At 42.3% G+C, this 19,872-nt stretch overlaps 1 protein-coding gene across 21 annotated transcripts in view; it reads left to right on the top strand.

Moving 5' to 3' along the window:
- The window catches only part of LOC114901987 (multidrug resistance protein 1), a 205,695-nt gene that overhangs the window by 116,200 nt on the left and 69,623 nt on the right, over positions 1 to 19,872 (top strand). For 15 of the 21 annotated variants that reach the window (XR_003795334.1, XR_003795335.1, XR_003795336.1 and 12 more), the window contains 2 exons: positions 13,904 to 13,992; positions 17,997 to 18,051. Coding sequence is in view for 17 of the 21 variants with exons in the window: in XM_029234276.1 (XP_029090109.1) it covers positions 13,904 to 13,992; positions 17,997 to 18,051 (144 nt within the window). In the remaining 4 variants the exon portion in view is untranslated. Of the gene's footprint in view, positions 1 to 12,905; positions 12,987 to 13,615; positions 13,695 to 13,903; positions 13,993 to 17,996; positions 18,052 to 19,872 lie in introns of those variants that run through there. The other 6 variants (XM_029234278.1, XM_029234289.1, XM_029234287.1 and 3 more) reach the window with 3 other exon arrangements.

Here is a 19,872-nt window from a genome sequence, read left to right as displayed (position 1 = left end):
AAGTTTACGTTTCACACTATATTTCAAATATTTGCTTATTTTTTCTCTCTGTTTATAGGTATTTTATATACGTGAGGGCGAAGTCTTTATCTTGTAGTCTATACATCTTCTCTGTGCTCAGGGCAGTATCTTGACATAGCGTGTGCCCTCTTCAAAAGTGTTGCAAGAATCATGAATAGACACAGCTAGGCAGGAAATGGTAGAGTTGCCAGTTTCCAGATTCTTCCGCCTTGAGACGTGTCAAATATCTTCTCTTTGCCCTTCCATATTTACTCTCCTCCCTTCTCTCCACACTGCTCTCTGCCCTGGGAGATTGACTTCTGTGGGTTCAGCTAAATGGAAACCTGGGGGACAGTTGGAGGGGATCACTGTCCTTTTCAAAGCAGTTTTCTCTACATGACACTCATAAGGGTGCAGGGAGGGAGAAGTTCTGGTAACTTCTCCCTCCCTGCACCCATGCTGGCCTAGGAAAGGCAATGCCCGCCCCCCATTTTTGTGGCTCCAACATACTACACTATCCATTATGGTGTATCCACTATACCCTATGTTCTGCCCATACCTTTGTAAATAGTCACTTCACTAAATCCTCCTTGAATATCCTAATTTTGATGCGCCTTTCCTCTCCTCCTGGGACTTCAACTGCTAAAAGACAGTTCCACTTATTTCACAAAGAAGCCACCATTCTTGACAAGGTAATGATTGCTTTCTAAAAACCTTCTCAATTATGTCTGTGAGTCTAGATTCCTACTTAATGCATGAAACCTCTCACATATCCCACCACATCCTTATCTGCCTTTTGCCTCAAATGAAGATCACTCGTCACTTTTATCTATTTTTTGTATTATTTCCCTGCTTTTGGACTTTTAGAATTATTTCTCTTAGCTGTAACTTCATATGTGAGATTAGAGAATATGAATTTTCTATTTTCAATGGGTACTGTGGGTTGGGAGTGGAGGGAAGAAACACACCTAAAAAAAGTTAAATGGGGGAAAGGGTAAGCTGGGACAAAGTGAGAGAGTGGCATGGACATATATACACTACCAAAAGTAAGGTAGATAGCTAGTGGGAAGCAGCCGCATAGCACGGGGAGATCAGCTCGGTGCTTTGTGACCACCTAGAGGGGTGGGATAGGGAGGGTGGGAGGGAGGGAGATGCAAGAGGGAAGAGATATGGGAACGTATGTATATGTATAAATGATTCACTTTGTTATAAAGCAGAAACTAACACATCATTGTAAAGCAGTTATACCCCAATAAAGATGTTAAAAAAAAAAAAAAGTTAAATGGCCTTGTTACTATAGAGCTCTCAAAGAGTTTGATGTGCCTCATGACCTTTGAGAGAGCAGCATGGTCACCAGCATTCCTCAAACTTATTTGACCATGGAACCCTTGTTATAGGAAACCTTGTTATCTAAGAACCTGCTGGTATTCCTCAGGTCACACTTTGGAAAAGCTTGCTCTTTAAAATCCATCCTTCTCTTCCTCCGTAAATATTTCTTGAACAAGTATTGACAAAACTGGTCAGAACACTAAGAGACGGGGCGTGGAAGACAGGTTCCACAACCCTTTCTTTTTAATCCTTCGGTGACTGTTGTGTCAGAATCTTCAAAGATGTGCGTGGTGGGGTGGGAGGTAGCTAGCACTTCCTGCAAGATCTAGTTTGAGGTACTGATTGATGGTACTTGGATATTCAATTAGAGGTCTTCTCCAAGCCTAGATTAATTGTGGATGCAGTTTCTCCTTTGGGCTTTCTGCCTTGATTCCTGAACTAGCTGGGGGTGGAAAAGAGGTGGGAAAGAAGGTAGAGCAGAGTGTTTATCAGGTGCTTGCAATGTGCCAGGTACTAAATTTAGTTCATCTCCTTTCTTAAAGGAGCTCACAGTCTAGTAGGAAGAAAAAGATGTAAGAATAATTAATGCAGTGTAATATATAATATAACATAACATAAGGCTATAATGAATAAAGAACTTACACCCTGGTTTCTTTAGTGGTACCTTGTGATTCTGTGGCAAGGTCTGTAGTTACAGCGTTTGACTTTATGCTTTGTTGCAGAGTAAGTTTAAGGTCAGACTGAGACAGTGTCCACCTACTTGCATGTCTTACATAGAAAAACACAGATTTTTTTTTTTAAAGACACCAATTGTACTTGAACATTTGTTACTTTTTTATTAATTAATTAATTTATTTATTTATCTTTCACTGTGTTGGGTCTTCGTTTCTGTGCGAGGGCTTTCTCTAGTTGTGGCAAGCGGGGGCCACTCTTCATCGCGGTGCACGGGCTTCTCACTATCGTGGCCTCTCTTGTTGAGGAGCACAGGCTCCAGACGCGCAGGCTCAGTAGTTGTGGCTCACGGGCCTAGTTGCTTCGCGGCATGTGGGATCTTCCCAGCCCAGGGCTCGAACCCGTGTTCCCTGCATTGGCAGGCAGATTCTCAACCACTGCGCCACCAGGGAAGCCCAACACAAATTTTTATAAGTAGACATGATCTACTGGAGGTTACTAAGGTGGTGAGAGAGTGTGGAGGAGGGGAATGAGTAGATAAGTTAGAGAAATCTTTTTATCTAATACTTCACATCCCTTTTTCTATTGATGAACAAATACAAAGATTGGCTAATTTGATTTTAGAATCTTCTTCCTTTGCCTTGGCACCCTATTAGAGAAAATGGATTTTTAAAATCTGGTAGCAACTTCCAAGAAGATGGAGTAGACATATTTTTCCCTATTCCTCCTGCTAAGTACAACCAGAAATACAGAATGTTATTTATAAAACAATCATAAGAGTACTCTGAAAAGTGAAGAGAAGACGAAGTAGCTAAGGACCTTGGAATCCAAAGAATGACATGGTGGTGAGTTCTTCATTTTTGTTTTTGGCCTGTGGTTTTTTGTGTTTTTTTTTTCCTTTAATTGAAGTATAGTTGATTTATAATATTGTGTTAGTTTCAGATGTATACAGCAAAGTGATTTGGTCATACATATATATGTATATATCTATATTCTTTTTTCTATTATAGTTTATTACAAGATATTGAGTATAGTTCCCTGTGCTATACAGTGAATCCTTGTTTTTTATCTATTTTATATAAAGTAGTGTGCATCTGTTAATCCCATATTTCAAATTTATCCCTCTACCCTTTCCCCTTTGGTAACCATAGGTTTGTTTTCTATGTCTGTGAGTTGGTTTCTGTTTTATAAATAAGTTCACTTGTACTGTTTTTTAGATTCCACCTATAAGTGATATCATATAGTATTTGTCTTTCTCTGTCTAACTTACTTCACTTAGTATGATAATTTCTAGATCCATCCATGTTGCTGCAAATGATGTTATTTCCTTCTTTTTTATGGTTAAGTAATATTGCATTGTATATGTATACCACTTATTCTTTATACATTCATCTGTCAGTGAACATTTGGGTTGCTTCTCTGTCTTAGCTATTGTAAATAGTGCTGCAATGAACATTGGGGTGCATGTATACTTTTCTTAAAATTAATTAATGAATTTATTTATTTATTTATTTTTGGCTGCATTGGGTCTTCGTTGCTGCACGCGGGCTTTCTCCAGCTGTGGCAAGCGGGGGCCGCTTCTCGTTGCAGTGGCTTCTCTTGTTGCGGAGCATGGGCTCTAGGCGCACAGGCTTCAGTAGTTGTGGCATGCAGGCTCAGTAGTTGTGGCTCGCGGGGCTCTAGAGTGCAGGCTCAATAGTTGTGGTGCATGGGCTTAGTTGCTCTGCAGCATGTGGGATCTTCCTGGACCAGGGCTGGAACCCGTGTCCCCTGCATTGGCAGGCAGATTCCTAACCACTGTGCCACCGGGCAAGTCCCTGCATGTATACTTTTGAACCATGGTTTTCTTCATATATATGTCCAGGAGTGGGATTTCTGGATCATATGGTAACTCTATTTTTAGTTTTATTAAGGAACCTCCATACTGTTTTCCATAGTGGCTGCACCAATTTACATTCTCACCAACAGTGTAGGAGGCTTCCCTTTTCTCATTACACTCTCCAGCATTTATTGTTTGTGGACTTTCTAAAAAAAAATTTTATTGGAGTATAGTTGATTTACAGTGTTGTGTTATTTGCGGACTTTTTGATGATGGCCATTCTGACCAGTGTGAGGTGATACCTCATTGTAGTTTTGATTGCATTTCTCTAATAATTAGTGATATTGAGCATCTTTTCAAGTGCCTATTGGCCATCTGTATGTTCTCTTTGGAGAAATGTCTATTTAGGTCTTCTGCCCATTTTCTGATTGGATTGTTTGTTTTTTTGTTATTGATTTGTATGAGCTGTTTGTATGTTTTGGAAATTGAGCCCTTGCTGGTTGCATGGTTTGCAAAGATTTTCTCCCAGTCTGTAGGTTGTCTTTTTGTTTTGTTTATGGTTTCCTTTGCTGTACAAAAGCTTATAAGCTTGATGAGGTCTCATTTGTTTATTTTTGCTTGTATTACTGTTGCCTTGGGAGACTGACCTAAGAAAGCATTGCTACGATTTATGTCAGAGAATGTTTTGCCTGTGTTCTCTTCTACGAGTTTTATGGTGTCATGTCTTAAATATAAAGTCTTTAAGCCATTTGAGTTTATTTTTGTGTATGGTATGAGGGTGTGTTCTAACTTCATTGAATTAATTATGGCAGTCCAGCTTTCCCATCACCACCTGCTGAAGAGACTGTCTTTTCTCCATTGTATATTTTTGCCTCCTTTGTTGAAGGTGTGTGGGTTTACTTCTGGGCTCTCTATTCTGTTCCATTGATCTATATGTCTATTTTTGTGCCAGTACCATGCTGTTTTGATAACTGTAGCTTTGTAGTATTGTCTGAAGTCTGGGAGGGTTATGCCCCCAGCTTTGTTATTTTTCCTCAGGATTGCTTTGGCAATTCTGGGTCTTCTGTGATTCCATATAAATTTTAGAATTATTAAATTGTTCTAGTTCTGTGAAAAATATTATGGGTAATTTGATAGGGATCACATTAAATCTGTAGACTGCTTTGGGTAGTATGACCATTTTAACTATGTTAATTCTTCCAATCCAAGAACATGGGATATCTTTCCATTTCCTTGAATCATACTCAACTTCCTTTATCAGTGTTCTGTAGTTCTCAGTGTATAAGTCTTTCACCTCTTTGGTTAGGTTTGTTCCTAGGTATTTTTTAATGTGATTTTTAAACGGGATTGTTTTTTGATTTCTGATATTTCATTATTAGTGTAAAGAAATGCAACCGATTTCTATATATTAATCTTGTATTCTGCTACCTTGCTGAGTTCATTTATCAGTTCAAATAGTTTTTGTGTAGAGTCTTTAGGGTTTTCTGTATAGAGTATCGTATCATCTGCATATAATGACAGTTTTACCTCTTCCTTCCAATTTCGATACCTTTTATTTCTTTTTCTTGTCTAATGTTTTGTCTTGGTTTGCTTTATTCTTGCCTTGTATATCCCATACCTGGAGCTGAAGAAGGTGAAAACGCAGAAATGCCAATGTGCACAGACAAAAAGGAGCCCCAACAAAAGCCTGCTCTCTCTAACCAAAGGACCAGGAAAGGGGCAGCCCAGCAAGATAGAAAATGTTTAGACATTTTCTAGCCTCTCTACCCTAGCTAAACATCATAGGAAAATAACTATAGCACCATCCAGGCCCACGCCTGAAAAGGCTGAGTGGCAGGCCTTGACTTCTACCCTTGCAAGGCTGTAACAATGCATCCTAACCTCACCATCTGAGCCCCACCACGGTGGTGTCAGAGAAAGCCAAGCAGGGAGCTGACTATTCATCCCCACTACAGGAATGAGGTACCACCTCCCCTCTCCTCTGGGATGGTATTAGAGGGGGCATAGTAGAGGCTCAGGACTTTCCCTATTCAGCAGTAACAAGGCCACCTTCGCACCCCTGTGGCGTCAGTGAGACCATGTGGAGAGCTGTAACAATGCACTCGCGCTCTGCCCAGCTAGGAAGGTATCAATGGAGTCTATTAGGGAGTCAGAACCCCCGCCTCTGCTCGGCAGTATCAGGGAGCCCCTCCCACCTCAGGGGTCAGTGGAGACCAAGTGAGGAATCTGGACTTCTACCCTCACTTACAGTAATGACACCCCTTTCCCTGGTGGAGCAGTGTTCCCAAATCAAGGAAAATAAAAGGTTTAACTAAGATCTAGAATCTCACAACATAATACCTTAAATTTCCAGGTTTCAAGGTAATATTACTCAACAGACCAAAATCCCTTATCAATTCGGACACAAAAATAGAATATATTACCATTGGGGAAACTAAGAAGAGTGTACATCTGATCTCCCTGTATTATTCTTACAACTGTATGTGAATCTATAAACATCTCAAAATTAAAAATTTAATTAAAAAGAAGACAGCAAGGGAGCAGGATAAAGAGAATTATAGATTCTACGTAATATTAGTAGGGTTCCATAAATAATGCACAGGTGATTGCAAACCCAAGTTAATTTTGCTTCAGTAGATTTCTGAACATTTCACAACACTCTTTAAAGTGATTGAAGAGCCCTTAAGATGCCACAATTTTAGGGCTAGGATATAGTTCTGTGAGTAACTGAGAACTAACATCAAATGCCAACATAACATTCCTGTTCTTTTTTGTTATATTATCTATAGATATTTTAGTATGATATGAACAAATATTTTAATCTGTAGCAAAGTACGTACACTAGTTTGAAAAGGTACGGTTTTAGAATAACCCTAAGAGTCAACATTAATGACCTAAAGCACAGTGACCCTAGCTGGTGCTCATTCATTTAATCTCTGACCTTGGCACCCTGCAGCCCTTCCTGTCCACCCAACAGTTACCATAACTTTCACAGAGCACAAGAATTCCATTAGGCAATGTGACCTTGGAACTCTCAGTGTGCCATTACTTTATCCTGGTAGAAATGATATGACACTGTGATTGATAACAAACTCTTCCCAGCTGCTTTAAATTTTGTCGTGGTACCTTTGCAAGCCTACCCTGGTTTAAGAGGGTATAAGGAAGAGTTCATTGGAAAAGTTCGTTGGAACTATCAGTGAAAACCAGTTTCATTGGAAATTAGCATTACCCTCATCTTCAACATCTTATGAATGCCTTCCAATGTGCTGGGGCCAAATTAGATGAGTTTTATAATGAGGAAAAGAAAAGTGAGACCAAAAGGAAATGATTTTTTTAGGAGATAAGAGGTCAGAGGTGGAGAGGGATTTTTGTTTTGTTTTTCACGCAGGTTAAGAAGGGTTTTGAAAAGAATTTGGGGAGAAAATTACAAGATGTAACATGGTTTGAAGGCAGTGAAGACAGGAGAAATCAAGATCTATCAACTCTGAAAGGAAGATGGAAGATTTAAGCAGAGGTATTGGTGGCAGAAAATTTGGAAACAGAATGTAGTAAAGTGTGGCAACATGCAAATATAATGGTCAAAGATAGCATCTAGCTGTCTCTCTTCAGAGATGAAAGGTCAGGGAATTGTTAGCCACAAATAAAATATAGTGGGAGAAAGACCAGAGAGCATATTACCATCAAGCTAAAGATCAACTGGACAGAGAACTGAGTCCATCATTCTCTCTTCAGAGAAAACTGTTGCAAAGTAATTTATATTTAAATATAATATAAAATATATAATATAGCATATTCAATTATTGTAATATTATTACACTATAGAAAATATTCAGTATTTTAAAATACTTTGGTAGGTAGAGTTTGTTCTTCCCTTTGGCCCTTACTTACAGTACACTCTTTTTTACATATAAATCTTTTATGCTCTAGCTTAAAACTATTGATCTATTCAATACACATTTGATGAGCCTCTAGTGCTGTGGGTACTAGATCCAGAGATAGGCATGGCCTCGGCCTGGCAGCAGTCCTCCCCAGGGTGTCCTAATTCCATTCACTTACTTTTTAGGAATTCCAGTTTCCACACCTTTAAACCGAGAATGATACCGCCTCACTTGTTTTCCTTAAACATACTTCTTCTTTTGAGATTTGAATGAGGTGATATATATGTGTGACGGGCTCTATAACTTTATAAAACACTATACAGATCTGATTTTTGTACTGGCTTATTCTCAGTTCATTTTGAGGCAGGAGCTAAGCCCCGTTTTTCTTTATATCCTCAAACCCTTGCACAGGGTCTGGTACATAGTAAGTGTGGGCAGCAAATGTTGGATATCTCATTGAACAAAACAGAGGAAAATATCTTTATTCTTGTGGGTCTTACATTACTACTGAGGTGACAATAAACAGCAAGCATAATCATTTCATAAATTGTACAGTATACTAGAAGGTGTAAAATGGCATGGGAAGAAAAATTGGAGTAGAGTAAGGGGAATTGGGAGTGCTGGGGATAAGGTTTTTAAAGAGGTCAGGATTGGTCTCATTGACAAGATGGTAATCAAGAAGAGACTTGTAGGATGTGAAGGTTTCAGCCGTGTGAATATTTGGAGGAAGAGAATTTGGGAAACAACCAGCACAAACACCCTGAGGTGGAACCCCGCCTCAAGAAACTAGTGTGGCTGGCAGGGAGAGAGGCAGAGAGAGAAGTAGAAAACGAGGTTAGAGAAGTTACGGAGAGGGTGAGCCACTGCAGGCCATGGCTCCAAATGAACTGGGGGCCACTGGGGAATTTTGAGCAGAGGCGTCACGTGATCTGACTCACTTTTCAAAAGAATCACTCTGGCTGCTGCTTTGAGAATGGACAGAGGCAGGAGAGGAGGTAAAGACAGGAGCAGAGAGACCGTTACGAAGCTCTTGTAGTCAGGTGAGAGATGAGAACGGCTTGCACCATGCTGGTAGAACTGGAGAGAAACAAGTGGTCAGATTCTGGATTTTTTTTTTTTTTAACTTTTTTTTTAATGTGGACCATCTTTTTTAAAGTCTTTATTGAATTTGTTATGATATCGCTTCTGTTTTATGTTTTGGTGTTTTGGCCGCAAGGCATGTGGGATCTTAGTGCCCCCAACCAGGGATCGAACCTGCACCCCCTGCGTTGGAAGACAAAGTCCTAACCACTGGTCCGCTGGGGAAGTCCCTGATTCTGGATCTATTTTGAAGGTAGAACCAATAAGATTTCCTGACAGAGTTATGGGCTGTAGAAGAAAGAAGAATGCAGCATGACTCTAATATTTTTGCTGATCAACTGGACGGCTGGAGGTGCCAACTGAGAAGGAGAAAAACCTGCTGGAGGGGCCAGCTTGGGGGAAAGGTCAGGAGTCAAGGTTGGGAACATGAAACATCCAAGTAGGGCTTCCCTGGTGGCGCAGTGGTTGGGAGTCCGCCTGCCGATGCAGCGGACACGGGTTCGTGCCCCGGTCCGGGAAGGTCTCCCATGCTGCGGAGCGGCCGGGCCTGTGAGCCATGACCGCTGAGCCAGCGTGGCCGGAGCCTGTGCTCCGCAATGGGAGAGGCCACAATAGTGAGAGGCCCGCGTACCGCAAAAAAAAAAAAAAAAATTAAAAAGAGAAGGAGGGAAATGTGATAGTAGTTGGTAAGAAAAGTGAGGTCAAGAAGATTTTTTGTTTTTAAGGTGGAAGAAATAACAGCACGTGTATCAGCAGGGCTGGGACAGAAAAGTTGATGATGCAGGAGAGACGGGGAGTAATGGCTCCTAATGAAGTCATTTTTGAGGAGGTGAGATCCATTGCTGAAAAGTACAAACACAAGGACTGCCTGCATATAGACACATGGATAGTTCATTTAGAGAAGCAGGGGGAAAGGCAGACTGTTGGGTGCAGCCGCTGGTAAGCGGGCACATGTCCTGGCGGGAGACAATGGCAGTTCCCTCCTGAGCACCGCGATTTCCGTCAATGAAATAAGAAGCATGTGACGATATGGAATGTGAAGCAGAAGGTGAAGATATGGAATGGATGATAGACGTTGGAGGAAAGAGGAACTATGAAATAATGATCCAGGAAAGTGGAAGAGTAAATGCACTAAGGAAACATTTGCTGTTGGGCAGCAAAGGTTGGGGTATACTAGTGTATAAGACAGAAAAAAAACCTTTGTTCGTAGGAATCTTGCATCCCGCAGAGTGGACAATAAATAATATGCATAATAAATACATTAAGTATATAGTAAAGGGCCATTTAGTTTCGTGGTGGGACCATCCAGATGGTTTTGTGTTTTTCTTTAGCCATGTTCTGTTGCATGGCGGAAGCTTGTAGTAGTCGGATAATTTAAATAAGCAGGGTTGTAGTTTTACCAAGCAAGCCTGGTAAAGAGAGAAGGCAAGGGAGGGCAGATGTTTGCAAGATTGGTGGAACACAGTACACCAAAAGAGTGAGGAAGAGTTAAAAGGTGGTAAGATCAATGGATTGGAGGAAGAAGATGTTTAACCATCCGATACACTTGATCCATCTCCTCTATCCCCACTTCCCTGCCCTAGTTTAATGTGGTGGCTAAGAAGAGTGCCAGGATTAGAATTCTAGCTCTGTCAATTATAAAATCTCTATTCTGTTTCATTTTAATTTTGTTTATCCCTGTCTAAAACACATTGCCTTAATTACTATAGTTTCATAATAAAAGTCTTGATATCCAGTAAGGCACATCTTTAAATAATTTTTCAAATTGAAGGTGAGATACATTTTCTCAGCTTTTTTTTTTCCCTGAAAATTTATCACCGACTTAAAGGAAACACAAAAATGTTCTTTAGGTAAAAGGAAAATGATCCAAGATACTGGCTCTGAGATGTAGGAAGAAATAAAGAGAAAGAAAATGATAATAAATATATAGATAAATCTAAATAATATTGACTGTAAAGTAATATTCTCATAAGGGTCATAAAAGAAAAAATTAAAGTACATGACAATAGTAGTGTGTAAGTCAGAGATGGATAAGTGAGGTTTGAGAATTCTGAAGTTCTTGCATTGTCCTGGAAGAGGAAAAAGTACCACTGATTAGTCAAAGATACGTCATAATCTCTAGGAAGGAGTTAACTGTTAAATAGAAAAATAGAAGAATATATACTCAGTAAGTCAAGAGAAAAGAAACAGGATAAAAATATTTAATTGCTCCAAGAGAGAGCAAAAATTAAGATTAGAAAAGAAAGGACTAGTGGAACATGTAGAAAAAGTAAGACAGAGTGGGGGAAGGACATTAACCCGACATCAACGAGAGCAAAGCAGAAGTATCTCAATATCCTACCAACAAAAGAAAGTTAAGACTTCTTACAGCCTGAGTATCACTGAGAAATCTCCAGTGTATCATAGTGGCTTAAATATTGTTTTTGAATGAACAACCAGATGGATGCACCGGGTAATGTTGTTTTATTGTTATCAAATAAATATAAAAGTGGCCCTTGGAATGGGCTGTAACACAGGCAAAAACGTAAACAGAGTCATGTGGACATGGCTCCTCTCTCCCCACAAACATGCCTCAGATGCAAAATACACATGATGAACACTTCTTACAGGGACAACTTTGTGAATGGACTCTGAGAGATAGACAGACAGGCACACATATCTTATTCCTGGGTCCTTTTGTTTGTTTTTTTGTTTTCGTCTTTAGTTCAGAAACTTCCTACTTTCTCACGTATCCACCTTTTCTCTCAAGTTGTCTTTTATAGAAACTGAACAGGCTACCATCTCCTTATAGGCTATGGAGTTTTATAATGTCCTTCAGTCACCACCAAGCTTTCTTTCAAGCTAAACAATTCCAATTGCCTTAATCTCAGAGTATTTTAACCTAGTGATCTGACCACCTGTTAGACTTGTGAGGAAGAGGAATTCTGATTGATCAAAGAAGAGAATCCTCATGATTGTGGTAGACAGGATAAGAAGAAAAAATATTTTGAGGAAAATCCGTAAATAAATTCATTTCTAATAATTCCAGAGCATGCCATAGTTTTCTTTTTGTTGTTTGTTTTTTTTATTAATTTATTAATGTATTATTTATTTTTGGTTGCATTGGGTCTTTGTTGCTGCGCGCGGGCTTTCTCTAGTTGCGGCGAGCGGGGGCTACTCTTCGTTGCGGTGCGCGGGCTTTTCATCGCGGTGGCTTCTCTTGTTGCACAGCACGGGCTCTAGGCATGCGGGCTTCAGTAGTTGTGGCTCACAGGCTCAGTAGTTGTGTCTCGCGGGCTCTAGAACGCAGGCTCAGCAGTTGTGGCGCACGGGCTTAGTTGCTCCGCAGCATGTGGGATCTTCCCAGACCAGGGCTCGAACCCGTGTCCCCTGCACTGGCAGGCAGATTCTTAACCACTGCGCCACCAGGGAAGTCCAATGCCATAGTTTCAATCAACTCCCAGCATCTCTTCAAGTCAACTTCTGCCTAGCTCAAGGTAACAGGCAGAGCAGGATGGAGATGAGTGGCGTATTTAAGAGTGAGTGCTAGAGCTGCTGGCTCCTATCCCAGTCTCTCCTCATAAGCCTCTTCTGATCTTTTAACTCTTAATGCTAGTTATCATTTATAAGGTACCTCCTATATATGCCAGGCACTTTGCACACATTATGTCTAATCCTAACAACACCCCTGTTTTATGGTTTCGGAGACTGGATCAAGAATTAAATAAACTGCCGAAGCCCAGACAGCTAGTAAGTGGTAGAGATGGGATTCATTGCAGGGTCTGCCGACAGCACCACCTCTTGTAGGATGCTCTGCTTTAAGGTTCTCTGGGAACCCAAGAAAGCCATGGGATGACTTTTTTGTTAATAAGACAGAGCAGCAGCAAGGACCAGCAGGTAATCCTGCTACCTGGTTGGGAGGAAGGAAAGCCATATTTATGGAGTGTGTTCTGTTTTAGGCTCAGTCCTAGCTCCTTGTACCTTCTTAGTTCATTTATTCCTCACAGTGACCTGGTAAAGGAGATGTTTTATCTTTATGTTACATATGAGGAAACTGAGGTTTAGACAAGTGAGAAAGTGTCCAAGGTCACATAGCTAATAAGATGTGAAGCTTCAAAGCCATGATAGCATATTGCTCCCTGTTTTAGATTCTTCCTGTCCAAGATCAGAGCAGTATGCCACAGGAGGACACTGGAGACTGGACCCTGGTCTGGAGGGTGCAAACTCAGGTGGGACTTAACCTCTCTGGGCATCAGTTTCTTATTGTTTTAAAAAAAAAAAGCGGGTTTTGAATTAGACGATCTCTGAAGTCCTGTGCCTCTAAGAATTAAGAGGGCACCGACAGAGAGAAGCGTACTGTGATGATTCCAGGTGGCCCTGCCCAGCTCTCGTCCTCCCTGGAGATGGTTGGGTTTGGTGCCCCGGGGACCAGACCTGGGGATGCAGAAGCGGGAGGCGAGTCTAGGGGTCTTTCTTGGTCCTCGACTGTCCCATGATTAGTGAGCGTCTAGAAACTGTCCCCCGCATGGGTTTAAAAAGAACACTGAGCGCCGAGGGAGTGTGACAGCCACTTTGGAGGGCTCGGGTGGCCAGCCGGGCGAGGCTTTCGGAACACCCGGCGGCACCGGGCTGGTCGCGGGCTTATCAGCAGCAGCTGGTGCAGCAGCCCGGGGCTGGCTGCTCGCCCGGGTGGGCGGCGGCCGGCTGGGCACCTCCGGCGGCGAGGGCGGCGTGCCGGGCCCTTCTCTGCGCTTGGCCCGCCGTGTGAGCCGGGAGGGCGGCGGGAGGGGCTCCTGTGGCCCGGGGGCCCTCGCCGGCCCGAAGCGAGGTGGGGTGGTGGGGTGGGCGGGGGCGAGGCCGCCGGGAACAAAGTCCAGGCCCCGCGGCCGCAGCCCTCGTGCGCCCAGCAGCTCGGCCAGAGACGCGCGAGGTCCCAGGTGAGGGGAGCTTGGGCGCGCCGGCTCCGACCAGGGGACTCCGGCGACAGTGGGCTCCGGGCGGCGGCGGCGCGACCTCCACGCGGCGTCCCCGGGCCCCGCGACCTGTCAGCCGGTCCCGATCCCTCGAGCAGGGTCTGCGAGGAGGCTGGTCGACCTCCCCGCAGTGGGTGGGTGTTCTTGGACCTGAGACTGTGGTTTCTCCCTAGGCTGAGATGGATCTAGAGGCGGGAAGGCTCGCAACAGTCCCGATCCCCAAGAAAACGGAGGACGAATTTGAACGTGGCAGCAGCAGCAGGTACATAACCCGCAGCCGCCGCTTTTCCGCGACACGTGAATCAGCAGGGCCATATCTGGCTGAGGGAAGAAGTTGAGAAAATCTGATGATGCCTTTGGCCTTTGTTTTGGAGCTTCCGTAGAGTCTTGTCTGAGGTTCTGACCTTACCCAAGGAATGTCACTGAGGCTTCTTTTGCAGCAGGCTCAGGAAGAAGAGGATGTGTTTAAAAGTGCCCGCTTCTCTTTGTGCAGGGTGATTCGATGAATATGTGTGGCGTAACATTCCTTGCGTTATGTAACTCAAAACTTTTCCGAAAAACTTTCATAAACATCATCTGATCTTTTATGCGTGCAGAGCATCAGACACGTGTCATTGACGGTTGTGCTTTTTAAACAAACGTAGTGAAGCAGAAACCTCCTTCCTCCCCCTCGTTATTCCTCTTCCTCATTTTACCCACCCCACCCCGCTCCTCCCAGCGCCAGGCTCTTCCGTCTTTCTCCCCTGTGGGTGGTGAGGGGTGAAGGGGGTAGGGGCACCTGGAGCAGCCTCATTCGTCCTAACCTGTGCTTCCAAGGAAATTTTTGTTCAGATGCAAGGGGGAAACCTCTTTCTTGAACGTCTTCCTTCCTGTGACGGCTCTCGGGTTCCCAAAGGCCCTTGTTGCCCACACTTCACGGACCTCAGTAGGGGCAGAAGCAAACCAGTCAGTGACATGTTGTCATTGTCCGCCTTTCACCGTGGGAATAGTGAATCACTTCCGCCTTCAGCCTCAGTTTACAAGGCTGTTGTGGTCTCTGAGTTCATGCCAGGCCACCCAGAACTAATTGAACTGTGTCATCCAGTGATCACCCCGAGGGACAAATTTTATCAGGTTCTGTAGTGTGGCCTCAAGCTGCAAGGGACCTGATTAGTCAACGGAAAACATGCCTATCTGGTGGTTCAACTGAGGCATTATTTTTGTCTGTTAACGTCTTCATCCAGTGATCTTGCCTTATTCCTTCTACGTACCATGGTATTCATTCATAGAAAATTTGGCGTGCCACATAAAATTGGTATTATTTCTGCTAGAAAATAATTGATATTCTTTCTACTAGAAAAATGTGGGTTTCGTCAGCTGACAATTTAGACTGGGATTGACTGTGAAACTATAAATAGGTGGCATTTTCTGGGAGAAGACTATTTATGTATTGCACTGGCTGAACATTTGATGAGTGTACAGAGAGGTTTTCCTGCAAAAGATGCAGTGACAGAACCCAAGGAAATTCTCAGAAGTGGAGCTCACAGCCTTGTGTTGGAAAGAAGACAGTTCAAAAGAGAAATACAAAAAGCTAAGAATAAGTTGAAACTGTAAGATTATGAAATGAAGTGTAAGGAGACAAATTTTTATAAAAAGCAGACTAAAGCTTATACATTAAAGGAAGTTCAGCTCACTTCAGTTATTTAGGGCAAATTGAGAGTTAGTTACATGCTTGTTGCTATCATGCTGTTATTGCCTATGGCACATTCTTTTGAACATATTTCATTGCAGATGTCTGTCCTTTGATTTTAGCGAATGTTCTAGATAATTTGGGATCGAGTCCTATGAGTAAAACTTTGTCACCTACCTGGACATTTAAGCTAAATAAATTCATTTTAGGTTTAAAAAAAAAGTCAGCTCTCCTAGAGTTTGCATTTATTGTATGGAAGATAGATATAAATAATACATATGCTGAATATGTAAACTATAGCAAATGTTAGAAGGTAATGAATGCTATGGAAAAGCATTAATCAAGGCTAAAGAAATCAGGAGTGCAAAAAGGGAGTCGTTTGCAATTTTAAGTAGGGTGGTTAAGGGAGGTTTTATTGAGAAGGCAATATCTGAGCAAGAACTTGAAAGAAATGAGAGAAGTGTGTAGCATCTGAGGGAGACCATTCCTGGCAGAGGTAGTAAAGACCCTGCGATGGGAGCATGTCTGGAAGGTTCACAGAACAGCGACAACAGAGACACCAGGGTGGCTGGAGCAGAGCAAGCAGCAGTGGGAACGGGCACTGTGGTCAGAGAGGTGACAAGGAAACATCATGTGGGGCCCTAGAGGCTAATGTAAGGATTTGGCTTTTACTCTGAGAAAAGTGGAAGCCATTGTAAGTCTTTGAGCAGAAGAGTAGCATGATACGAATGGAGAGTTTTTAAAAAATCTGCGTTGTTGACGTATAGTTGATTTACAATGTTGTGTTAATTTCTGCTGTACAGCAAAGTGATTCATTTATGCATATATATGCATTCTTTTTTTATTCTTTTTCATTATGGTTTATCACAGGATATTGAATATAGTTCCCTGTGCTATACAGTAGGACCTTGTTGTTTATCCATCCTATATGTAATAGTTTGCGTCTGCTAGCCGCAAACTCCCAATCCATCCCTCTCCCCACAACTCTTGGCAACCACATGACTTGAGTTTTTAAATGACTACTCTGACTACTGTGTTGAGGAAAGACTAAAGTGGGCATAAGTGGAAGTGGAGAAACAAGGCAGGAGTTCTCCTGGCTATTGGGATAGCCATAAAATTGGTGAGCAGTGGTTGAATTCTAGATGTATTTTGAATGCAGGGTTGACAGGATTTCCTGACACCACTCCCTGTAATCATTCAGAAGGGTGGCCTTTACTAATTTTATTGTATTATTTATTTATTTAATATAAATTTTAAAATTTAATTTTATTTATATTTGGCTGCGTTGGGTCTTCGTTGCTGCGTGCGGGCTTTCTCTAGTTGCAGCAAGCGGAGGCTACTCTTTGTTGCGGTGTGCAGGCTTCTCATCGCGGTGGCTTCTCTTGTTGTGGAGCACGGACTCTAGGTGCATGGTCTTCAATAGTTGTGGCACACGGGCTCAGTAGTTGAGGCTCGCGGGCTCTAGGGCTCAGGCTCAGTAGTTGTGGTGCACGGGCTTAGTTGCTCCACGTCATGTGGGATCTTTCGTGACCAGGGCTCAAACCCGTGTCCCCTGCGTTGGCAGGAGGATTCTTAACCACTGCGCCACCAGGGAAGTCCCAGCCTTTACTAATTTTAGATCAATATGTATGATTTTAGCAAGTGAAGGATTAATTGATCTGGAGGACACTGTTAACATAGTCATCTTCCCTCTGTGCGTGAGCTCTGCAAGACAGGTGACCGTCTCCCGGTTATCCAGAGATTCCTATAGTAACTTGGATGGTTACCTTTGCACGTGGTGATTGCCTTGCAGTCGAAACTGGATAATTTCGACAATTTGTGGACATCACTATTTTATATTTGAAAGTATAATGTTGATACCCTGAGAAAACCGTAGTTCAAAAAGAGACACGTACCACAATGCTCACTGCCGCTCTATTTACAATAGCCAGGACATGGAAGCAACCTAAGTGTCCATCGACAGATGGATGGATAAAGAAGGTGTGGCACATACATACAATGGAATATTACTCAGCCATAAAATGAAACGAAATTGAGCTATTTGTAGTGAGGTGGATGGACCTAGAGTCTGTCTTATAGAGTGAAGTAAGTCAGAAAGACAAAAACAAATACCGTATGCTAACGCATATATATGGAATCTAAAAAAAAAAAATGGTTCTAATGAACCTAGGGGCAGGACAGGAATAAAGACGCAGATGTAGAGAATGGACTTGAAGACATGGGAGCGGTGGGGAGAGGAGGCTGGGACAAAGTGAGAGAGTGGCATGGACATATATACACTACAAAATGTAAAATAGATAGCTAGTGGGAAGCAGCCGCATAGCACAGGGAGATCAGCTCGGTGCCTTGTGACCACCTAGAGGGGTGGGATAGGGAGGGTGGGAGGGAGATGCAAGAGGGAGGAGATATGGGGATATATGTATACATACAGCTGATTCACTTTGTTATACAGCAGAAACTAACACAACATTGTAAAGCAATTATACTCCAATAAAGATGTTAAATATATATATAATATTGAATATGATAACTACTCAAATTTATATTCAATTGAAATGTAACAGTTTTTAAATTCAGTCAATTATATTTTTTTACAGCAAACAAGATAAGGAGAAAACGAAGAAAGTAAATTTGATTGGACCATTAGCATTGGTAAGCTGTGAAATATTAAATATGAATAATTCCTGCCTTCATTTAAATTTGATGTCTCGGATCCATAGTTATAGCAGTACTTTAAGACTGTCTATAGGCAGCAATAGGTTTTCTCTGCTGCACCTGTGCTGTCCTGGATTGGCTCATTGTAGTTAATGGCCCACATTCTCAATATGGATGATAAAAGAGGTAGGGATAGGCTGGCCGTGAGAGCAGAGCTAACTGGCGTACTGGGAAATTGAAAATAGGACTTGTGTTCGTAGCAGCATGCAAACCAGCCAATTTCAGGAAAATGCATCTCAGCACTTGTTTCACAAAAAACCCCGAATTTAGTTTAAAATAAGCTTGCATATAAAGAGATTGTTAACTACAGAAAATTGTAAATGATTAAGAAATTTATTATGTTCACGTTGGCTTCCAGGAAAATTGATTAAATATGGAGTTACTGTTATGGACTCAGATATGTTTGCAACAATTCTCAGTGGTTTTCTGCTGGTCCAAGGGAAGCCAACATACTTTTGGAAGAAGTCAAATCTGTTTTTCATTTGTAATATGTCTTAGAGAGGGGACCCATGAAAGTGTTTGCCCACTGTTGGTGAATATGATGTGTTTCAAGCTATGACGGCCATTTTTTGATAGCAGAGAAGTTGGTATTAAGCGGCATGTCAGCTGAAACCTCCAACTTATTAAGTAAGGGATGAGAGGACACCAAAATGTCCACACTCTGGAGCATTGCTGCATTCGTCTCATGTCACCATAAAGCCCCTGTTCATTCTCTTCTCCCTTATGCTTGTGATGTTTTTGTTTAAAAGTCTCAGTAAGGGTAACATTTTTTCAATTTAGTACTTTAGAGAATAAATTGTTTGTGAAACTAAATCTGGTTTTAATGCATAGGTTTTATTCATTTATTTTTATTTATTTTTGGCTGCGTTGGATCTTCGTTGCTGCGCGTGGGCTTTCTCTAGTTGCGGCGAGCGGGGGCTACTCTTCGTTGCAGTGCATGGGCTTCTCACTGCGGTGGTTTCTCTTGTTGCGGAGCATAGGCTCTAGGCGCGCGAGCTTCAATACTTGTGACTCGCGGGCTCTAGAGCGCAGGCTCAGTAGTTGTGGTGCACAGGCTTAGTTGCTCTGTGGCATGTGGGATCTTCCCAGACCAGGGATCAAACCCGTGTCCCCTGCATTGGCAGGTGGATTCTTAACTACTGCGCCACCAGGGAAATCCAGTGCACAAGTTTTAAATCTGCCTCGTAGAGAAAACAAAATGTCACTAACTTTAAAGTGGAAACAATCATTTGAATCTAAAAGTTTAACCTTAAGTTAAATGTAAGTGTAATCTTTTTCACCCTCTGAATAGATATTTTTGCTGTTGTTCTGCTAGAGGTTCAGGACAAAACTGTGGGTTTGTTTTGTTTTGTTTTGTTTTGTTTTGTTTTGTTTTGTTTGCGGTATGTGGGCCTCTCACTGTTGTGGCCTCTCCCGTTGCGTAGCACAGGCTCCGGACGCACAGGCTCAACGGCCATGGCTCACGGGCCCAGCCGCTCCGCGGCATGTGGGATCCTCCCGGACCGGGGCACAAACCTGCGTCCCCTGCATCGGCAGGCAGACTCTCAACCACTGCGCCAGCAGGGAAGCCCAAAAGTGTGTTTTTTAATAAGAGTTAGAATGCATTCTTTTTGTTCTTTTTGATCTGAAAACAGATCTAGGTTTACTTAGGGTATTGCTGTGAAATTCATGGAGTTTTAAATTGAAGCTTGGAGACAATGTTTTATTTAATTAATATGAAAAACTTTTAAAATTGAGGTACAATTAACATATTACATT

Source organism: Monodon monoceros, unplaced genomic scaffold, assembly GCF_005190385.1.
Source record: "Monodon monoceros isolate NGI ecotype Baffin Bay Population unplaced genomic scaffold, NGI_Narwhal_1 Super_Scaffold_2, whole genome shotgun sequence".
NCBI classification, from domain to species: Eukaryota; Metazoa; Chordata; class Mammalia; order Artiodactyla; family Monodontidae; genus Monodon; species Monodon monoceros.
Note: the sequence above shows the minus strand (reverse complement) of the source record. Positions and strands in the feature narration are given on the sequence as shown.